At 45.0% G+C, this 20,000-nt stretch overlaps 1 protein-coding gene across 3 annotated transcripts in view; it reads left to right on the top strand.

Moving 5' to 3' along the window:
• The window catches only part of MAP7 (microtubule associated protein 7), a 94,592-nt gene that overhangs the window by 49,073 nt on the left and 25,519 nt on the right, over positions 1–20,000 (top strand). For 2 of the 3 annotated variants that reach the window (XM_026048229.1, XM_026048230.1), the window contains exons 4-6: positions 10,324–10,487; positions 11,301–11,412; positions 14,648–14,758. In XM_026048229.1, the coding sequence (XP_025904014.1) occupies positions 10,324–10,487; positions 11,301–11,412; positions 14,648–14,758 (387 nt within the window). Of the gene's footprint in view, positions 1–10,323; positions 10,488–11,300; positions 11,413–12,249; positions 12,337–14,647; positions 14,759–20,000 lie in introns of all 3 variants that reach the window. The other variant, XM_026048228.1, reaches the window with a different exon arrangement.

Consider the following 20,000-nt stretch of genomic DNA (forward strand, 5'->3'; position numbering starts at 1 on the left):
GCTCAGCCTGGGCCTCAGCACTGGCTCAGCCTGGGCCTCGGTCTGGGCCTCAGCAGGGGCCTCGGCCTGCGGCCGGCACTGGCGCCGCTGCCGGCTCTCGCTGCCGGCGCCGCCCGGGCCACTCGGCGCTCCCGCTTTGCCCCGCGTCGGGCTGCACCGCGGCGTTAGCTCTGCAGCCCCTGCGAGCTCGAGAGTTCCCGGGACATGGTTTGGCGGGTGGTTGACCTGAACGTGCAGCTGCTGTCCCTGGGCCTCTCGGGTCTTGTGAGGAGCGGAGCCAGCGCCGTTTGTGCCAGTGGATAATTTAACTTGTGCTTTTTTTCTCTCTCTCTCTCTCTCTCTCTCTCAGTGTAGTCTCAGTGCAGAGCCTTTAGATAACCAGCACCGATGTAAAGGCTCTTTGTCCCTTTGCTCAGCAGAGAACAAGGCACTGTAGCTCACACAATTAAATTGGAATAGTTCTTTTGTTTCAATCGTTAAGAATAACCAGGAACTTTGTTTTGAGTTTGTAGAAAATACAGAACATATAGAAAAATGTTTGGTCTGATGGCCTGTAATTCTAGGTGTTTAAATAGTTGTCCTGGAGCTACACCAAGCCTCTGCTGATGCCTTGAGTCTGTTGCCTCTGTTTTCCATGGTAGGTTTTGTACAGTTTTTCATGAAATTCCATATTCTGTGAGCTGAGAAGCTCAYGTACCTTGGACCCCAGATATCAAAAGCCCACCTGAAATTGTGAAATGAACTAACAATGTTGTCAGCCTCTGCTCCAAAGCTGTTCCAGCCTTAAGGTCCATTGGTCTTTCCTTCCCATCGTGCTTAACAAAACCAGCCCAGGCTGTTCTGCCAGGCAGTTTCCTCCACCATATGTAGCGCTCTAATGTACTTATATCCCCAGGTGATGGGGGAGGATGAGCCATACAAACAGGGGACAGGCATTAGTCTCATTATTTAATGCACTGACTTTGTTGTGTTGCAGACAAAAATAAATAGAAGAGGTATTTGTCAAGAATCTACGTTCTTGCTCATCCTTGCAAGTAATGAGGTTCCCAGCAAGGGTTCGCGTAACCACAGGTCTCATCTGCTCCTAGTCTGAGCGAGAAGCAACTTCCAGAAAGCTTCAAAGGAAGAGGAGAAGATGAAGGATTGCTGTAATGCTGTGTGCACATTTCATTTCAAAACAGCCTTTATTTATTTTTTATTTTCTGTTAATATGTAGGAGCACGTTGCAGAGCAGCTGCTGCTAGAGTTTCCTGGGCGTTTGTTTTCAAGGCTGTGATGTTGGGTATAACGAGATGCTGAGCCCTTCCCCACAACCTCTTCTCTTTGCTTCGTGCTGTGTATGTGCCAGGTCCTGGGTCATCCATGCATCCCGGTTCATCCGTGCATCCGTGTTTGCAATTCCGGGTGTTGCAGGGCTCGGTGGGGCGGCCGCTGCGCACAGCCCGGGCTGGCGCTGGGGCAGAGCTGTGGGGCCTGGTCCCACGGAGCTGCAGGGGGCAGGGGCTGCAGCCCCCGGGCAGAGGGTGCCATCCCCCTGTGCCCCCGGGCAGAGTGGAGCAGGGTTTGGTGCGAGGTCAGCRGGCAAGCTCAGATACTGCAGGGTAGTTCCAGTCTCTGCAGATGAATCAGTCCCTGGAGGARGAAAAAACAATGTTTGTATGATATAAATAGGCCTAGCTACACTGAGTCAACCGAACCATATACATAATGATGCACTAAAGAAAGCCACGGTCATGTTTGTTTCAGTGGGTAATTGCTTTTAATGCTGCCCCTCGGGCAGGGATTTCTGGCTTGTTCCAGGTAATGTGGCCAGGGGYGGGATGCCCCCCAGCGCCAGCTCGTGCGCTGGGATGGGTTCGTGCAGTGAACTCACCCTGTGCCACGTTTCAGCCCCTCACACTCGGCCTTGGCTCGGGGCTGCTCCTCTTGCTTGCTYRCTTTGCTCCGGGATTCCCAGGGAGGGAATCCTTCCATGTTCCCAAAGTCCAGTTTCCTACTTCCTGGCACATGAGCGTCTGCTACTGCACATGAATGTCTGTTACTGAAATGACATGATTGCTAGTGCACCTTTTGGAGTGCGGCATAAAAGCAACATCAATCAGTTGCATCTCCCAAAACAAGGGTGCTTGTTTGTTTGTTTTGCTCGAGTAGATGGGAAGCTGCTCCACTCACAAACAGGAGGCTTCTGCCCGTGCTGGGACGTGCGAGCACCTCGTGTGCCTTGCATGGAACTTTCTTTGGGGCTAGCAGGAGAATTGCAGGTAGCGTTACGCGTTCATCTGTGTATTTGCCTGCTAACGTTATGATTTAGGAGCTGTCTCCTCAGATTTGTGTTCCAGTTCAGCAAAGCAATGATTTTTATAATGGCATGCAAGCTTCCTTTTCTTTTTTTTTTTTTTTGGTTCAGAAGCTGAATAATCAGTCACTCATGTCATGTGAACCATAGCAAAGAAATGTCTAAACCGTCTATCTTCAACAAATGCCAAGTTGCATAATGTTGTTATATAAATGTGCTTGTCTCTCACTAAAAGCTGGCATTGGGATTTTATTAATACTGTGGCATTAGCTTTGCAAAAGTAAATGAAGGAAAGATTTAGAAGTTGGATTTAAAATCCTTTTTTTTTTTTTTTAAACACTTTTTTTTAATTCCCAGATTGGGTCAAATTTAACAAAGGCTTCTGTTAGAAGTTGAGTCTTTCAGCAGTACCTAAAGTGTTTTGAAGTGTTTTTTCCTTTCTCCTCCTCCCAAAAAAMCCCCAGCACCAACAAAGCCCAAATCCCCCCCAGCTCTGTGTTTAGCCGAGGGGATGGCAGTAMGGGTAACTGTGGTGCTTTCAGGAGCGTGAGTCACACAAGGTCATCATATCTCTGTCTTCTCATGAACATGAATCCGACTTGCTCACCCCCTCCTGCCGACATCATTTGGAGTAGCAATTTAGTTGTTAATGTTTCCTTTATTTACTCTTTATTTAACTGAGGCCTGGTTTCCCTCCTCCTTTTATTCCTGTACTTGTTTGTTTTGATTTGCGTGTTTTGGGGTTTTTTGCACAAGTTTCTGCTTTCTGCTGTGCTAGGTGTGACTTTCATGGTGGTGCGATGGTGCACAAACCCTCACAGGGTTTGTGCTCAGCAGTGGCACTTCAACACTGTGAGTATACTTACTACGTTTAGGTGGCTAAAACCCCTTTTCAAATAATTGAAGTATCCTGGAAGTATGACATTAAGCGCATGTATAAGTAGTGCATTGAAAAGTATGGCATTAAGTATCCCCTTTGAATCTTTAGGATAAGGTTGCAGTTAGTTTGGTTGACTGGATGCCTCGTATCTGCACTGCACTTTAGTACGTTTTTGTTTAGCTTGGGAACACAGGTTAGTGAATGGGGAAGTGCTAACCCGGCACTTTGGAAAGAAGAGCTCCGTGGGGGTGTTTGGTTTGCCCTGTTTTATTTTTCTTTTCTAGGTGTGAGGCAGGTTCTCTGTGRCAAGTAATTTAACCACTCTGTGTGTGTGCTCTTGGTGCGGGTGAGTTTGCTTGTTTGCTTTCCCCCTCACCATCGCCGATGCTTCCAGGTGGGCCTCTCACTTGTTGGGACACTTGTTCTTTAGGAATCATGGTTTCCTTCTGGGCTCTTTCTGCTCCTAGTTCTTCTTCACAGTATATATGCCTGAAGTTAGCATCCATCCTTGAAAATAAGAATGTATTTCAGAATAAGGGGTCGCTGGCAGCACGGCCCAGTTGTTCCTGCTGTTGACCACTGTGATGGTGCCCATGGGGGCTTTGGGCCCAGCGCTCTCCTAGGTGGCTCGTGGCAAGGGTTGGGAATTGGCAGGGAAGGGCCCTGGGCTTTTCCTGGCGTGTGTCTTGAGTGCCGCCACTGTCCCTGGAGGTAGAAACCTAACATGTGGATGTAACGTGCTGCATGGCCTTGGTCTGGGGGCGTGTTTGAGCAGACCTGGTTCTTAATAACTGGAAAGAAAGAATGAAGGTGTTTGGGATACAAAAATGTTCCTAAGGCAGGAAGCCTGAGGTAGCCGCATAGCGAAAGGAAGAGCCGGGTTCTCTGTGTTTTCGCTTTGCAGTATCTCTGTCCCTGAAGTCTGAGCAAACAGCTCTGAAGTTGTCCATATCTGCCTATTTTTGAGCTCTGCGGGTCTGGCTCGCACGCTGCTTTATCACAGCCTCAGCCCTCCTGGGCAAGGACACTTGGCTGGCCTTGTTTCTAGTGCTGGGAAAAGACGATCAAAGTAATGCCAGCAGGCCTCCCRTTAAAGGAAAGCTGTTAGTCACTGTGGCCTTCAGACTGTTTAGCTGAGTTGCAGCTCRTTTTGATCCATAAGCACTAAAGTAATATTAAAAAATCACATAATGACATGCGAGTCTCTCCCATCTGCAAATTATCACTGGCCCAATATCTCATTAATAAAAATTACAAATAAACTCCCTTTCTGTGAATTCCTTTTGGCTTATCCTGTTCATTGGCACTAGGGAGCAGACCTTGCTGTTGGTAGAGATGCTGGAGAGGCCTCCCAGAAACTGTGAGGTGGTGGCATTAACAAGTCACTCAGTCTGGGATGTCCTCAGGCAACTGAAGGGCCCCAGGATTTATAAGAGAAGAAAACTTTTTTTTTTTTTTTGGTAAGGAAAATGAGTTTAAAACTTTGTCCCTCAGCGGGACAAAGGGACCCGCTAGGGACCTCCCTAGAGGTCCCTTCCAACCTCAACCACTCTGTGGTTCTGTGACTCGGTGTGCCCCTGTCTCTACAGCAAATGAGAGGCTGAGGGGCTGAAGCGAAATGCTAAGCTGCATTAGGAGAAAGCCAACAAGGAGATTTCCATAAAAAAAGATGTTCAGGGCTTGGAAATAGCTGAACATCTCCCATGGTTAGTTAATTCTAGTGTAAAACTGCCTTGCAGGTCTTGCATGTCTGTTAGTATCGCAGCATTTCTTGACTGACCTTGTTTTTTCTTTTGCTCTGTTGCTCGGTAATGTGAGGACAGGGKGCCAGGAGTGTAGCCTGGTTATCTTCCCTTGCAGTCTAGTCCAGCTCTACTGGCCTGTGTACAAGCAGAAGATGCTAGCACACAGGCCTCAATTTATCTATCTTTTTTTTAATACTCTGATTTTGTGTCCTTACACTGTATGAATGTACATTCTCTCTTACCTAATTATTTAGCACAGTCCCTGAAACAAGGATCTGATTGTTTCTCCTCTCACAAATGTTCCTCTGCCACCTAAGGTTCCAGCCCCTACTACTGGGTGAACGAAGATCAGACTTTCTCTAAGTGATTCTGCCCTGTTGCTGGGCAGTGTTTGAGAGTACAAGGGAGAGAAGTGTCATGATGTTGTTAAGGCTCAGCCCCAAGGAGAAGCCTTTCCTTTGAGCTGTGATCCGTACCGGAGTCGAGGTATTCCAGCACCTCATGTAGCTCCAAGCAGGTCCTGGAGGACCCACCACGAAAGTGCTGTTTTCCCTCTCCACTTGCCTTGCAAGTCATCTTGCCGAGTTGGTTGCACCTTTTAGAGATGTCTTCTGCTTCCTTCTAGCAGTGAGACATTTGCTGTGTCTTTATCTGTGAAATGTGGCTCGGTGTGCTTCTACGTGCACACTCTGCCTCCAGAATAGGTATGGATAACCCTAAAACTTACCTGCCCAAGTAGACTCCCCCACACACACACGTTTTAAATTGGTTTTAATCTTTAATGTATTTTCTTTATCCCTGAAAAYAATGTATATCTCTGGATGCTAACTTATGTTGCTTGTATACCTGCCCTGCAGATGACAGAAGATTGATATTCCTGCAAAAAGGTYTGTGAGGCATCTCGGAAGCAATGAAAGCAGTGGAGATGCATTGTTCTGGTCTCAGTGAGAGATCACGTAGGAACTAATACTCCTTTTAAAAATAACCTTTCATTATGTAGAAAAAAGTTAGGGCTGTTACACATTCACTCAGAAAGTAGGTATGTTAAATTATAGATGGTCTGTGTTGTACCAGGGATGAGTTTAGTAAACAGTTCACCCAAGCATTAATTTAGTAGCTGCCTTGTGTTTACAGATGGATATGCATTTTTTTAAAGCCTTTTACCTGTAAGTCTGTGTAACCTGTAAAACTATTTATTTGGTTATGTCTTTCTTTATTCCAGCATATCATTTCCATGTGATTTGGTAATCCATCACTAATGTGCTTTTCTGTTACTGAGCTGTCTTTCTGTATGGAGTGTGATGCTTTTTATAATCCCTTCCACGTGGGGCAGAAAGTCAGAGACGAGCATTGCTCTCAACAGGCTCTGTGTTCGGGTTGTCTGCCCAGCCCTCAGAGTGCAGTCACCATTAACTCTTTTACATACCAACATAGAAATAGAAATCTTTTCAGCCTCTCTTTTCATGGTTAAAGTATTCAAAATTTCAAACTACTTTTTCATTGCTTTTTCTATACAGCATGACAGACTGAAGCCTAGAAAAACTACTATAAGTGCAGTGCCATAAGAAGGTCTAGGTATTTCCATTGACGGCAAAAAAAASCAATTATTTTTGTATCTATAATAGTCAAATTAATATTGTAGTGTCATAACCTAAAGTTTGCTCCGAGTTGCATTTCTCATGTCCTTCAGGAAGGGCTTTGTTTCCAGCCGCCAGCTAAAGAGCCCTTCCGTGCTGGGCTGCTGGGTAGGCAGATGCCAGGCACAAAAGATCCAGATGATCTCGGGATCTCTGGATGCCTTTTGACTTGTTTTGATGTGGTCATGGGAGTCGGTACTTATGTAAGTGTTGAATCAAAGCCAACGTGCTGCAGCTCGAGGGGCTTTCGTGAGATTTGTGCTACTAAATTCCTTAACTTATTCCACAGAGAACGGCTGCTTTAAAGCTCCCAAAACACGAACGACTTGGCTAAGGTCTAGTTGTGAAGAACTGCATTGTTTGGGTTGTTTAGTGTATTCAGGGCCTGTGCAGCAGGAGCATGTGCTGGGTTTTGTGTTTCTTACTGCTAGCTGTGCAGCGCCGCAGTGACAAGATGCTGTAGGAGGCCAATGAGAGCATTCCCTGGGTGAAGGTGGATCTAATTTAGGCAGCAAACATGGGGTGTTACATAAGGGAGCAAGTCTGTTTTCACTCCAGAATGGCTAGCTTGGGAAAGCTAATGCTTATAACCAGAAAGATAAAGCTGTGCACATTTTGTGAGCAGTAAATACAAATATACTGCAGACCTCATTTGGGGAAGAGACTACAAAATGATTCTTTCATTCTTTTCAACCTGCTTTTTTTTTCTGGCATCTACATATAGTAGGAGTTGGAAATTAAGAGCAATTATTGCAGTTTGTGCATGTTAGAATAAAATCAGTGTGAAAAATTGTACATTTAAATAATGCCTTTAAGGCTACAGAGTATTACAGACACTGCCATTATATGTATGGTACAATAATGTCCTTAGAACYGGGAGAAACCCTCTAGACATTTCAGTAAAGGAAATGAAAGGTAACAATAGACTCCAATAGGAAACTGCTCTGAAAATGAAAAGTAATTGTAGGAGCTTCCCTGCAAGTAATTATAAARAATGACTGGAAGGAGAGTGACTGACGATATATCCTCCAGGAATGGCATTTAACTGTTAGTTAGTGCAGACTGGCGTTAATAAACAGTTATTTGTGAAGAAAGGGGAGTGTAAAACATAATGTCAAAATGAAAGAATAATTTCAAAAATACTGTGTTCTGTTTTAGAMCCAACAGACCTTTAGAATTAACCACCCCCCGCCTCAAAAGAAAAAATAAAAGAAAGAAAGAAAAGGAAAAAAGGAGAGGGGTGACGTATGTATTTTGGGTACGGAAATCTCAAGTATCCCCATATTTTAACAGTGTTATTTTCCTTCCAACTTTCAAAAAAAAAGTTTCAAGAAAAGGAATCCGTTCATATGAAATATTTGCAGTGTATGGGGTTTGCACATTCAAAGCTTTAATGATATTCTGTATTTCATTTTCCTTTCAAAATCTGTTTTGCAAGTTTTCAACTGGTATAAACGATGCTATCCTTTTGGAAAAGCATAGTCAATTGAAATTCACTGGAGTTGCCGATTTTTAAAGATTTTTGTCCTATTTCCTGAAGAACCACAATTTCTTCAACAAGTCAGCGGGGGAAAAGGCAGCTCAAATCACTGATGCAGCTGCCTCCTCTTGGAGTGGGTGGCTCTTTTATGCCACCCCACCATGCGGACACTGATAAGCATTTGCAGAAACCTCTCCAGTTGGATGGCAGCAGTTCTGGCTGAGCCAGGCCCCCAAGCAGGAGACAGAGGTGAGAAGGAAGGACAGGAGAGCAGACTTGACGTGTCTTGTCCTTCAGCCATTCGGGTGACAGCCAAAACTGTTGGAAAAGTGGTGTCCCCATAYGGGTTCATTTTGTTGGCCTGGTCTTGTCTAGCCCTGGACAATGGAAAACCAGTGTCATGAAGCATCATGTAGTCCCAAGAAGGGTAAACCACAGGATTCGAGCCATCTCTGCCTTGCCACTCTCATGGTGCTGTTGGCTCCCAAGAAAGGGCAGTGGATGCATCTTCACTTCTGGTCTGCAGATTAGCTTTGTGTTGGGAACATCAGTTTTGGCTTATGGATTTCTGGTTCGTTTCTGCTATCTGGATATTTGAGGTATGACCTTAAGTGGGTGGCCGCTGGTTGCCTCTTTCTCTCAGGCATTCTTAAGCAATACTCCTGCAACTCTTCTCTTGGCTCTTGGATTTCCCATTTACAGGTGTTACTTTTTCCCTACCAATTGTTAATATTTAAGCCATTGTAGTGTTCCTTTTAGCTGTAATTATTCCAGTTATGTTTCATCATTAAATTGCCTGCATCTGTCTTGCTGCTGTTCCACTCAACGGGAGGTGTTTTGATTCTGTCATGATGGGTGAGCAAACCTCTCTTCACCAGTGTGTGTCCTGTAGCAAAGCAGACCGTGCTGCCTGCTCAGGAAAGATGTGAGACATCTGAAAGGGAACAGAGTTGTTCTCTTGAGGCAGGTGTCTAACTGTGAACTGCTGAAGTTCAAAGTGGTCAAGTTTAAAAATGACGGAGGTTTGCAGGAGCCACTAGCATGTACCTAGGGTTTTAGGGTACAGTCCAAGCTCTTTATCAGATGATGYGGCATCTGATGGGCAGGAAAATGCAGAAGATGAACTTGGAGAAGATGCATTATAAGTGATCAAAAACTGTGGTATCTGCTTTAGATACCTAGAAGCATTTAGGGTTGTTCRGTTGGTTTGGGCTATGTGGTTGTGTCTAACAACCCATTAATTGAAGGCCTGGTTGCTGTTCTGGAATATGTAACCTGATGCAGACTCTACATCAAATTGGATTTAAAAATTACTGTCTCAAAYTTGGGTAGGGAGCTTCCTTACTTTCCTAGTCGTAGAAGTCAGAAGTTTCTCTGATAACCTTGCCAGCCTGGTTCCCTGTTGCTGCAGGGTTATCAMTGAGCATCTTCTCCATGCCTCTCAGTGAGGTTTGTCTCACGACCCTCATGTATAGCGCTTCCTACGCCCCTGTGTGCTAGTTCCTGGAGATGCTGAGGTATGTATCCTGCTTTTCTTAAAAGTAAGCATTGTTCTGGAAGACCAATTTCTGGGACCTGAGGCTTTCAAGGCAACAATGAGGAGAAGTACAGTTTATTGTATGTAAGAAGCTTAATGTGGGCTATAGCCTGTGTTCCAGGTAGGACTTTCATGGATATTCAGACCCTGAAGGGGAGCAAATTTTGTCTTGCCTATTTGATTAGCTCTTTTGAAGCAAGGTGTGGAGTTAGGTAACCAGTTAGCTTCTCCTTCAGGGTAACTTTTTTGATGGCTGATTTGTTTTCTTCTGTGTGGTTCTGTAGTGGCACAGCCAACAGTCAAGGCCTTAGATTTGTCTCCCAGTCACTTTGTCTTGTTAGGGATCTGCTCTGATCCTTAAGGGCATGTAGTGATGATAAAGAGGAACATTTACTTTTCTTTTTACATTGCGTTGTTGCAGACAATTACTGKAGCTTGCACAGCAGAAATGTCTTTGCATGTATCTAATGAAGTAACTAGGTGTTTTTAAAATAACAAAATCCTTTTTTTCTCAATAGAAACTGTATTTTCAAATAATTTGACTACTTCTGCTAGCAGCTGTCAGCAATTAAATTGATAGACAATTTAGTGTGACACGAAGTTTGAACGCATCCATCTGTGTTCAGATCCATGTGCACTTTAAGCAAATGAGTTCAGAAGTTTTTCAGTAAATCTAGGTTATCCAGACTGTGTGAAGAGTTTCATCAAATAGGGAATGTTTATGCTTTGCTTCTGACTTTCCTCGTAGCTGCAAGAGAATCCATCTGGTTAGAAAGAGAAGAGAGAGCCCGGCAACATTATGAAAAGCACTTAGAAGAACGCAGAAAGAAACTCGAAGAGCAGAGACTAAAAGAAGAGAGGAGGCGAGCTGCTGTAGAGGAAAAGAGAAGGCAGAGGTTAGAAGAAGATAAGGTAAGCAGAAATGTCCTGATAACTTTATCTGCTTGCTTTTACTGTGAGATATGATAGCTTCAGGCTCTCAAATGAAAAGTTCTGAGCAGAGATGTGATGTAAGTCGCAGTTAGTGTAAGAGCACAAAAGAGAGAACTTTAAGCTCTACCTCCACAGATATTCCTTCAAGTGCCCTCTACAAATTTAATAGTTAAGCAGGTCAGGGTCACAATGTATGGCACAGCACAAACACGCACAGAAGTGTAGAAACCAAGTGGGTGGTTCCTTTATGATCTGCTCTGGATCACTAGCTTTTCAGCGCCAGGGGAGCTAAATACTAGTTTTCTTCTGACAAAGCCTTGAAGAAAGCAAGGAATTATATTGAATACACTTTTGGCTAACCCATTTCTTGGGTTACTTGAATGGTAATTACTTGCTGTTGATCCTCAGTAAGTTGCCTCATCCTTATGTCAGCTTTTTCTTTGTTCTCACTGACCTGCCACTTTAGTAGGGGGAGATGCAAGGTGAGAAGTGGTCCTGTGGTGTGTGCGTGCAGTGCCGACCATAACAGGGACACTGGTTCTCTCTGCAGCTCTGTGCAACTCTCAGGCCTTCCCTTTTCAAAACTGCAGTTAATGATTGACCTTATTTATGGCTTAACTACTGCCTTGTCATGGTTTATCTGAGTGTATGCCTTAGTAGGCAGCACTTCAGCTTGGACACAGCTCCAAGGTGCCTGATAGTTGCTGTCTGTGGGGAGGGTAGCCGAGTGTGATGGGAACATTCACATAAAAGCCCACTRGCATCCAACCCTGTTACCCTGTTGCACTTAAGGAACGCCATGAAGCTGTTGTACGTCGCACAATCGAAAGAAGCCAGAAGCCAAAACAAAAGCAAAGCAGGTGGTCCTGGGGAGGAGCACTACACAGCAGCATTAATAACACAGGTAAAGGGGGACTGGCTCGCCCTGCCCTGCCCGGTAACTGCACAGAATTTACTTGGRTTCCCTTGAAAGGAAGGGTGATGCGGTGTGTGCTGGTTGCAGTTCTTTAAGCTAGGTCTTTATTGCCGGGGGGAGCTTTTTTCTGAATTGCTTGTGTGGCTAAGAGGTAACGAGGAGAAATCTGGGTGGAAACTGCAGCTTGTCCCTGGTGCTGTCCTGCTGCAGCTTCTTGCTTGGGCTGCTTTGGTGTTTGYGTGTGTTGAGGGGGGTTGTGCTTGTGTGTGTGTCAGCTCTCCAGTGCAAACGTTAAATATCACTGCTCAGGAAATACTTTCTGGTGGAAATGACCAAATATTTAGACGGGGGGAAGGAAATTTGTTTTTTTTTCTGTGATAAGCTCTCTTTAATACATTACGCAGATACTCATGGAGACTTTTCTCCCTAGAGGAACTTAAAGGTGGACAAATGAAGTGAATTTAGCTGCATGCTTTTTTCCCCAGTTACCTTCTGTAACTGACTCTGCCAGTCATTGCTTTATGTATGCCTTGTTAAATGTGACTGTAAAACGAAAAAAAGATAATTTGTCCTTTATTTCTTTCACCAGAAAATGGTAAAGAAGTCTTCGCTTCTTACTTTAACATATACATTGCAATGCATACAGCCTTTCATGAAGGACTAAAAGAAGGATGAGGGAAGAATTGCCTGACACATCTATTTTGCCATATTATGAATTCACTAAACAGTTGTTTTTCATAAAACTTTGCGTTTGCTATTTTGCTTAACACTGTAGAACTCATTTTCTTTTCTGTGAAAAATCATTGTCTTGCGTTCTGTTCCTAGGTTATTTTTTTGAGTCACCATTCACCTTTCTCGATTTAGCAGGCCTGGAGCACCACTTCAGACCTCTGAGTGGTGCTAGAAAACCTGGTACATGATCGCCGTGGTTTGTTGCTTCCTTTAGCAATAGCTAGAGCTCAGGAAACGAGATCATTGGGAACTAAACCACTCTCGTGTAGATGCGATGCATGCCTAACAGCATGCTGGTAGACTAGAGCTGTTATTAGCCCCTGACTATGTGTATTTTAATACTGAGCATTATTACGGGTTGACTTCAAAGACTTGGCACAATTGACTAAAATTAGGTGTAATATTTTGCCTGTTAGAGTTCAAGGAGATCCTTTCTTTTAAAGCTTTGGCATTTGCATGTGGGACTTAGGTTTGGTTTGAAGATGCCTGCAGGSACATGCAGTCGGCTGCGTGTGCTGATGCTTTGCTCAAGTGTATTTTGATTCCTCTTTTAGAGCAAAGAAAGCAGCAATCTCCTGGCCTATGGCATATTGTGCGTTCACAGCCTTTGTTCTCACACAGCTCCTCATGTCGAATTCCATTCATTAAAAAATAATGTCCATGCTCAGAAGAAATGTTGACATGACAAATAGCAGGTTGTTGTGGTGGGGCTCTCCCTGTCGTCCCCCTGCAGTGGTGTGTGATTATTCAGGTTAGGTATCAGTAGTGAAAATCCCCACGTYGTTCCCACAAGTCCTGGTCTGCCTCAGATCTGCGGCACCACCTGAAGCGCAAGTTTCCTCTCTGCAGATCTGACTGGTGCAGGATGCTCTGCTGCAAGATACCCATGTAGATCAGTGCAGGATAATCTTATTACTTGCCTACAAATATCTTACTCTTAACCTYGATATTTTAGGTTCATCTCTTAAACCTGTTTCTTAGGTTTATCCCCTTTCCAGCACGCTGTTAGTATTGAAAATGTTCTTGTCTTCAGTGTGAGTTTCCAGACCCCGAGTCACTTTAGCATTAGCCAAAGTGGTCAAATAACTGCACAGAGGAGGAGGGTTTGGCTTCCTCCACCACCCCTAACRTGGTTATTCCTGTACACCTCTGCATAGATCTGAGTGCAGATACTGTATTTCTGTGCCGTACWAGATTTGGCTACAACAAATAACTCTTTAACCCAGTAGGCCAGAATAGTTAGCTACAAAATCGATGTACTTGTCCTAAAGAAGCCGGGCCAGTARCTGACCTTCCGAAGGCGCTGCCGCGGCGCCGGCCGCTCCTGGGCGCCTGCTCTGGGCCGCAGAGCACACGGAGGCGCACGCTCAGGCCTGGAGCATCCCTAGAGGCTTCGCTGAGGAGCCCTCGGCTCCCCCACGTGCCAGAGGGCAGGCAAAAACAGAACTGGCTTCCGAGTGGCCCACCCCTGAATACAAATCTGCTAGGGGAATATGTAATTGCTTTAACTTCTTTTCTTTTGAGGGAGACGCGAGTGCACAGAACTTGCCTGGTCAGCTCMTTCCAGCTCATTCCGCAGCTGCTGCTGCGGACAGTTTTTACACCGCACACACGTGTATGTGTGATCTGTGTTCTTGAAATAACCCTCACGCTCTCAGGGTGGCGGCGCTGACTCTGCAGCCGGCTGAGCAGGCAAATGCTGTGATGTAACACGGTGCTCTGGAAACTACAGAGCCTAAAAGCAAAATAAAGGCCTTTAATATTRTATGTAAAGCATTACAAATTGTAGGTAGTCTTCCACAGAGGCCTTTTTCGTTACCTGTTATGCTGTGTGCAGCACTGAACCGACGAGCTATGCCCTCACTTGCAGAAGGTAGAAAATGACTCTGGTGGGATATGGAGTGCTTACCCAGAGCTGTGGGGCATTAACTAAATCCCTGAAGCCCTCCTGGGCTAAGCCTTACTCCATTGTGTACTAGCCTCCCTCCTCATCCATCAGCCTCTCAGCAAGTGCATTGCCATGCCTCTGACCGCTTACAACAGTGTCCTGTCAAATACCTCCCCTGAGCCAGGTGCTAAGGGCTGTTGTCATGAATGACATTTCTGAGCATGTTGTTCCTTCCATGCTGCTTTCTATTGGGGTTTGAGAGCACGATTTTCCACGACTCCTGAGAGGAACATGGAAGTTCGCTCCTCTTTGCTAGCACATCTAGCACATCCCCTTCACGCCTACCGTTCAGCCCTTGGACTGCAGTCTGGCTGAGTGACARTCAATGAACTGAGCGGTTTGGACAGCGGGAATTTAGCTCGGATGGTTTTGTGCCCAGTCTTTGAGTCACCTGTTGCAGCGTGTGCTGAGAAGCCCTTTCTGTTGGGAAAGTTCTCGTGGTAGAGCAGAGATGACCCGGTCGTGTCCTCGTCCCCCGCTAGCGAGCTCGCGGTTGCGGCGCTGCATGGGGCTGTCAATTAGCATTATCTCCATTTGTTTTAGATCCAGACAGGCGCTCTGTCTCAACAATGAACCTTTCGAAACATGTTGATCCAGTCATTAACAAGCGGCTCTCCTCCTCATCTGCAACATTACTAAATTCTCCAGACAGAGGTACAGTTTAATAATGATAAAAAAGAAAAAGAAAATAAAAGAGAGAGAAAAAGAAGAGCAAGAAAGAATGTTCTGTGCTGAGGTATTGCTTTGCACATGGAACAAGCTTCTGAAGTCATTTTCTGTATTTTATCTAAATGGAAGTAGAAAGACTTCACATGTGGAAAGCAAACGGTTGAACATTTTTTCTGCAAGAATAAACGTGCGTCTCTTGTTTTATAAAACAAGAGACTTTGCCTGGACAATCTTACCTCGTCAAATACTAACTGTGGTGCTTCTGTCAGGTTTTTAGTAACTGAGGTACAGCTATTGAAAGAACACATCTCTGCATGGGGCATGCAACCATTTGTGACCTTTTATTTGCATTGCACCATCTTGGCATGATTTTGCTTTTCTTTCTACTTTGATAACAGTTTTTGAATGTCTAAGAACATGTTGCATGCAGCTTTCAAGCAATTATTTTGCTACCATTGCTGTGGTGATTTTTTTTTTTTTTTTTTTTTTTGTAATGAAGATGTATAGGTATGGATATTTTTCTGTTTATTGACTTTTTTGTGTCCAGTTAATGTTCAAGGGTTGCTTTATTTCAGTGTATGTTTTCAATGTTTGCAGGTCTGCACAAATAATTTTTTAATCTTTTTTTTTTAGTTGAGTAGTTGAGTTACTATTTTTCTTTCCTGAGGAGATAAGAGGTTGCGTAAGGTTATACGAGACATTCTTTACAAAGTTATTCCAAGSTCAGTGGTCAAGGAACAAATCTTCTGTAAAGTTGTTTCCCCAGCCCCCTGAGAGTGGGCAGAAGCACTGGGCRGGTTCAAGGCAGGTGAATGCCCATCTTCAGCAATTGTTAGAATGCAGTTTTAGTGGCAGAGGATAACAAATGGGAAGGCCTCCTGCTTTGTGCATCTGAGCTGCCCTGCTTTGTGTGCATGTTTGTGTGTGTGCTCTGGTTGTTTTGACAAGCAGTGCTTCAGTGCCTGATGGGTTAACCTAGTCTAGAGGCTGTCATGACTTGGGGAAAATACGGCATTATCTTAAAAGTTGCTTATTCCAAAGCACCRTTTTGGTGGGCTTGAAGTGCCGAGGTCCAGGCAGTTTCACTTGTAATGCCTTGGTAAGTGGCTCCTACCTCAAACTCTGGGCAATCGCTGTCCTTTTCCAGGGATGCTCATTTGCAGAAGTATCCTGGAGAAAAGGACAGCAGCAGGCCTTAAATAAAATAACTAAGTAAATAAAAAGAAGGATAGTCTTTTATAGACTGCAGCTCCCTGTGTGATCCTCCACATATTTTAAATTCTGCACAAGTTGCACTGAGTGCTAAGCAGTTTGATGCTGGGGAGAGGGAAAGAGGAAGAAGAGGAGAACCTTATATGAGAAGCGAAGGCAAAACCAGCCAAGAACTCTTGAGGGGTATCTCAGGTTTCTCAGAGAGCCAGAGATGCAAGAAAGCCCAAACTCTACAAATGCCTTTGTTGAGGACTAAGGCTTCGTATACCCAAATCTAGGGCAGCCCGTGCCRAGGAAGGGCTGCTGGCCTCTCCAGTGGCAGGTGCTGCAAGGCAGAGTTCACCTCTCTGCTCCCTTCCTCGCCTTCCAGAGGGCACCCGGGCACATTTTGTCCTTAGCACAAGCGTCCTCTCCCAAAGCAGGGAGCTGGAGATAAGAATGATGGGCTTATCCTAAGTGGCTTACAGCTGTCATCAAGAGCATGTCTTCTGCTAAGCAGTATTGGGTTTTCCCATTTGAAGGACGAGTTGCTTTTGCTGAAAACAACTTTTCATAAATAGATTGTCTAAAAGAGCGGTTCATAACTTTTCAAGCCTAGCATTGTTGTATAGCTCCACTGCAACTTGAAAATCAGTTAAAATAGGTGTTTTGCTGTACTTTTTTTACTGGCACAGGTGCAACTTGTTGAATCTTTGTCGGAAAAATGTGGTTAACAAACTATTCAAGTCGAGCAAGTGACTGATAGAATTTATTTGCTAAGCATCTCATTTTACATGAGGCCAGGAGCTGCACGCCTCCGTGGCTTCCAAAAGCGGAATTTGCACCACAATTGGGCCCTCCTCCTCCTGCTCCCCGCGGTGCTCTTTCTCTCCAAACAAATGCTGGGTTTTATGGCTGCCCCACCTTTGTGTCCGCCCCATCTGCAGCAGAAATTGGGGGCCTCTGCTATTGTCCCCTGCTGAAAGGAAGGCCAGAGGTAGAAAGCCCCTTCCCACCTCTCCTCGCCGGGCTCGTGGCTCTGTCCGAGCAGGCGCCGGGGTTGGCAGCGAGAGCCCGGCCTTGCGGTGCCCCTCGGGAGGGCTGGTAAATCCCTGCCTCCCATCTGGGCCTGGAATGAGCCAGAGGTGCCCTTGGGTTTCCTCATGGTGGGTTGTGCTGCTGCTAAGGCAGGGTTCCAGCAGGCACCTTGTCTGCCTCGAGGACAAGCCCAAGTATTTCAGTAACCCCTTCCCTGGGGTTGACTCTGGTGGGTGGCAGGAGGGGGAAGTTGGGGGCTTTTGGTTGAAGTTTTATTGTTTTATTTTTGTAGTCGGAAGCTTAGCGATAAAGGCCTCCTTTAATGTGGTCGAACTGACCCGCTGGTAGGGGTGCTCCCACCCCCAGAGCACTTCTAGTGTGGGGCTGAAGAGCAAATAGCCCTTTGAGTGATAGTCTRACACTGCACGAGAACAAAAAAGAGCTTTTTCCCTTCTCTCTTGGGTGATTAGAAGGACTAAAGCGTGAAAACACTGCCCCTAAGGCTTAAAAAAAAAAAAGGAAAAAAGAAAAAAAATCACTATTTTAAAGCCACTCCAAGACTTAAAAAAGAAAAAAAGAAAAAAAAAAAGTAAATTCACTACTTTAAAGCCACTTTGTTTTGGGATACGCTCAATTTGCTTCAGTGGGAACTGGATGCCAAAGTTGAGCTCTTTGCAGCATTTAGGTACTAATAACTGCTGTAGTTGGAGCTCAGAGGGGCAACATTTATTTGGATGCTCTTGGATAATGCTGATGACTGTTAAAGAGTATATGTTTAAAGTGCTAGTTATGGTGCTATGCACTGAGATCATTTAACAAGTAATGAAACTGGTCCACAAAGCTAAGCTGAATTTAGCTGATGAACTCCGATTTAAACCCGATTTAGAGGTACATCCAGAGTGAGCTCCGGGCTGTTCTTTTGCACATGCCTTGGGGAGCAGCAGTTTTGCCTGTCTCGGAGCTCACTCCGTGTGCTGACCGGCCCCTCCGGATCCCACAGGCCGCCCTGCTGATGTTCCTTGGGTGCTGCGGGGTGGCTTTGCTGCCACTGGGYCATGTGGATGAAGGGAAAACTAGAATTAAATCACATCTAGTCATGTCAGCCGCCTAAGGGTGAACGGACACAGCTTGCATTCCTGGAGCACCTTTTCCCAGTTGCGGCCCGTTAAGGACATTAGTGGCCCCAGCCCCTCGTGGGAGGCCTGCAGGTGGCCCTTGAACAAGATGATGTTGTGACGTTTGCTCACCTGCTCTCTGCGAGTGTACAGGCTACCTCCGAGGAGTCCGTGATGCGCAGGACTGACGTGCTGGCCCCAGATGGGAGGGATCCTTTCCTAAGGCATGGATCTGACTTTTAGGCAGCATTCGTGTCCTTCTCATAACTGGCAGATGATTTTGTTAAGCTACAGTAGACACAACGTAGTAAAGCTCAGTACGCACTGAAGCATTTCCTTGTCCCTAAGCTTCATTTGGTAGAGCCTGAGAAAACACAAAAAAAAMCCAAGAATAGCTAAAGCAATGGTCGTATGAAGCACAAATCCCAGAAAAGGAAGGAAACAGGGATTCTTCGATATTGCATCCAGTTTAACAGTAGTTCTTTGATTTTTTTTTTCCATTGTTAAATTATAAGCTTAATATGTGGAATTCTCTTTGGGATATTTTGCATCTCTGTGTAACTTGTACAGACTTGGAATGGACCCATGAATCGCAAGGAGCTCTGGCACTAGTACCYGTGTAAAGACACTTACCAGGACAGCCTGCTCTGTTTGAGCCCTCTGTGTCTGTAGTGATGCCACTTACCAGGTTGGCAGAATTCAGGGGGGCAATTAGAGAATGGAGTCAAAAACCAGCACTGAGGGCAGGTTAGGCAATTACAGCCTCCCAGGATGAGGCTTTGAGATGAGCCTGGCTCTTTGTGGAGCCCGGCGTGGAATAAACCAGAGAGAGATGCAGCATTTATGGCTACTAGAAGTGATGCATCTCTACCTTTAAAAATGCAGGTTAATCTCTAACCTCTTGTAGCCAGTTGTTTCGTGGTTGAGGCTGCAGTTTTGTTGTCATAAACACAGAGCTGAYGCATAGGAAGTGCTTTGCTTCTAAACATGAGGAAAAGCTTCTTTACTGTGAGGGTGGCTGGGCAGCCGAATAGGTTGCCTAGAGAGGCTGTGGAGCCTCCAGCCTTAAAGACATTTGGAAAATTTTGGACAGGGACCCAGGGGGGTGACCCTGCTTGAGCAGGAGGTCGGACTGTGTGATCCCTAAAGGTCCCTTCCCACCTCAGCCGTGCTGCAAAGGATCTGACCTTGAGCCTAATGTTAAGTTCATGAACTAAGCTTACTGTAATGAACTGGTACGGGAACTAGCTGAATATTCTTTTCTGGAGTGTTCAGTATAATACAATTTTGTTTTGTTACATTTATCTGACTTGTTAAAGAAACATCCAATTCCCTTGAGCAGTAATTTATAGGTTGTTCTTGGCTACCGTGTCACCATGATCTGTGTTTAAGTRGTATTTTTTGAATATTAGAACAAATTAAAGGCAAAAGGAGTACACTAAGAGGCTAAGCTTGCAAATACTGAGAAAAGCTAGATGGGAGAATGATTGCAGCTAGGTCAACATGCAATTAGCCTCTTCAACAGAGGCTGATTAATCATTAAAAAGTTGACTCTTGCTGTTGTTCTAAGTAGAAAATTATTATAAGCAGAGTTTTCTTGACATGGAATTAAAAGTACCTGCTGTTCTGGGGCATTATGAATACCCGAGGCGACTGTAGCTGCTGCATGGTACATGCAGCTGGGGTGTTCTGTGTGTTTCTGAGGTGTGTTTTTTACTCACACTTGGGCCTTCATAGAACCTCTTTCTCTGATATAATTCTCCATGTGCTAGTGACCTTGTGGCCTTTTATTTTTTTTAAAGGTCATTGTTCCTTCTATCTAGGTTTAACAGACTTCAGAAGATGCCTGTGTAGCTCACTTTTTTTTTTTTTTTTTTTTTTTT

This window comes from Nothoprocta perdicaria, unplaced genomic scaffold (genome assembly GCF_003342845.1).
Source record: "Nothoprocta perdicaria isolate Ctin4 unplaced genomic scaffold, notPer1 scaffold_52, whole genome shotgun sequence".
In the NCBI taxonomy this organism is placed as follows: Eukaryota; Metazoa; Chordata; class Aves; order Tinamiformes; family Tinamidae; genus Nothoprocta; species Nothoprocta perdicaria.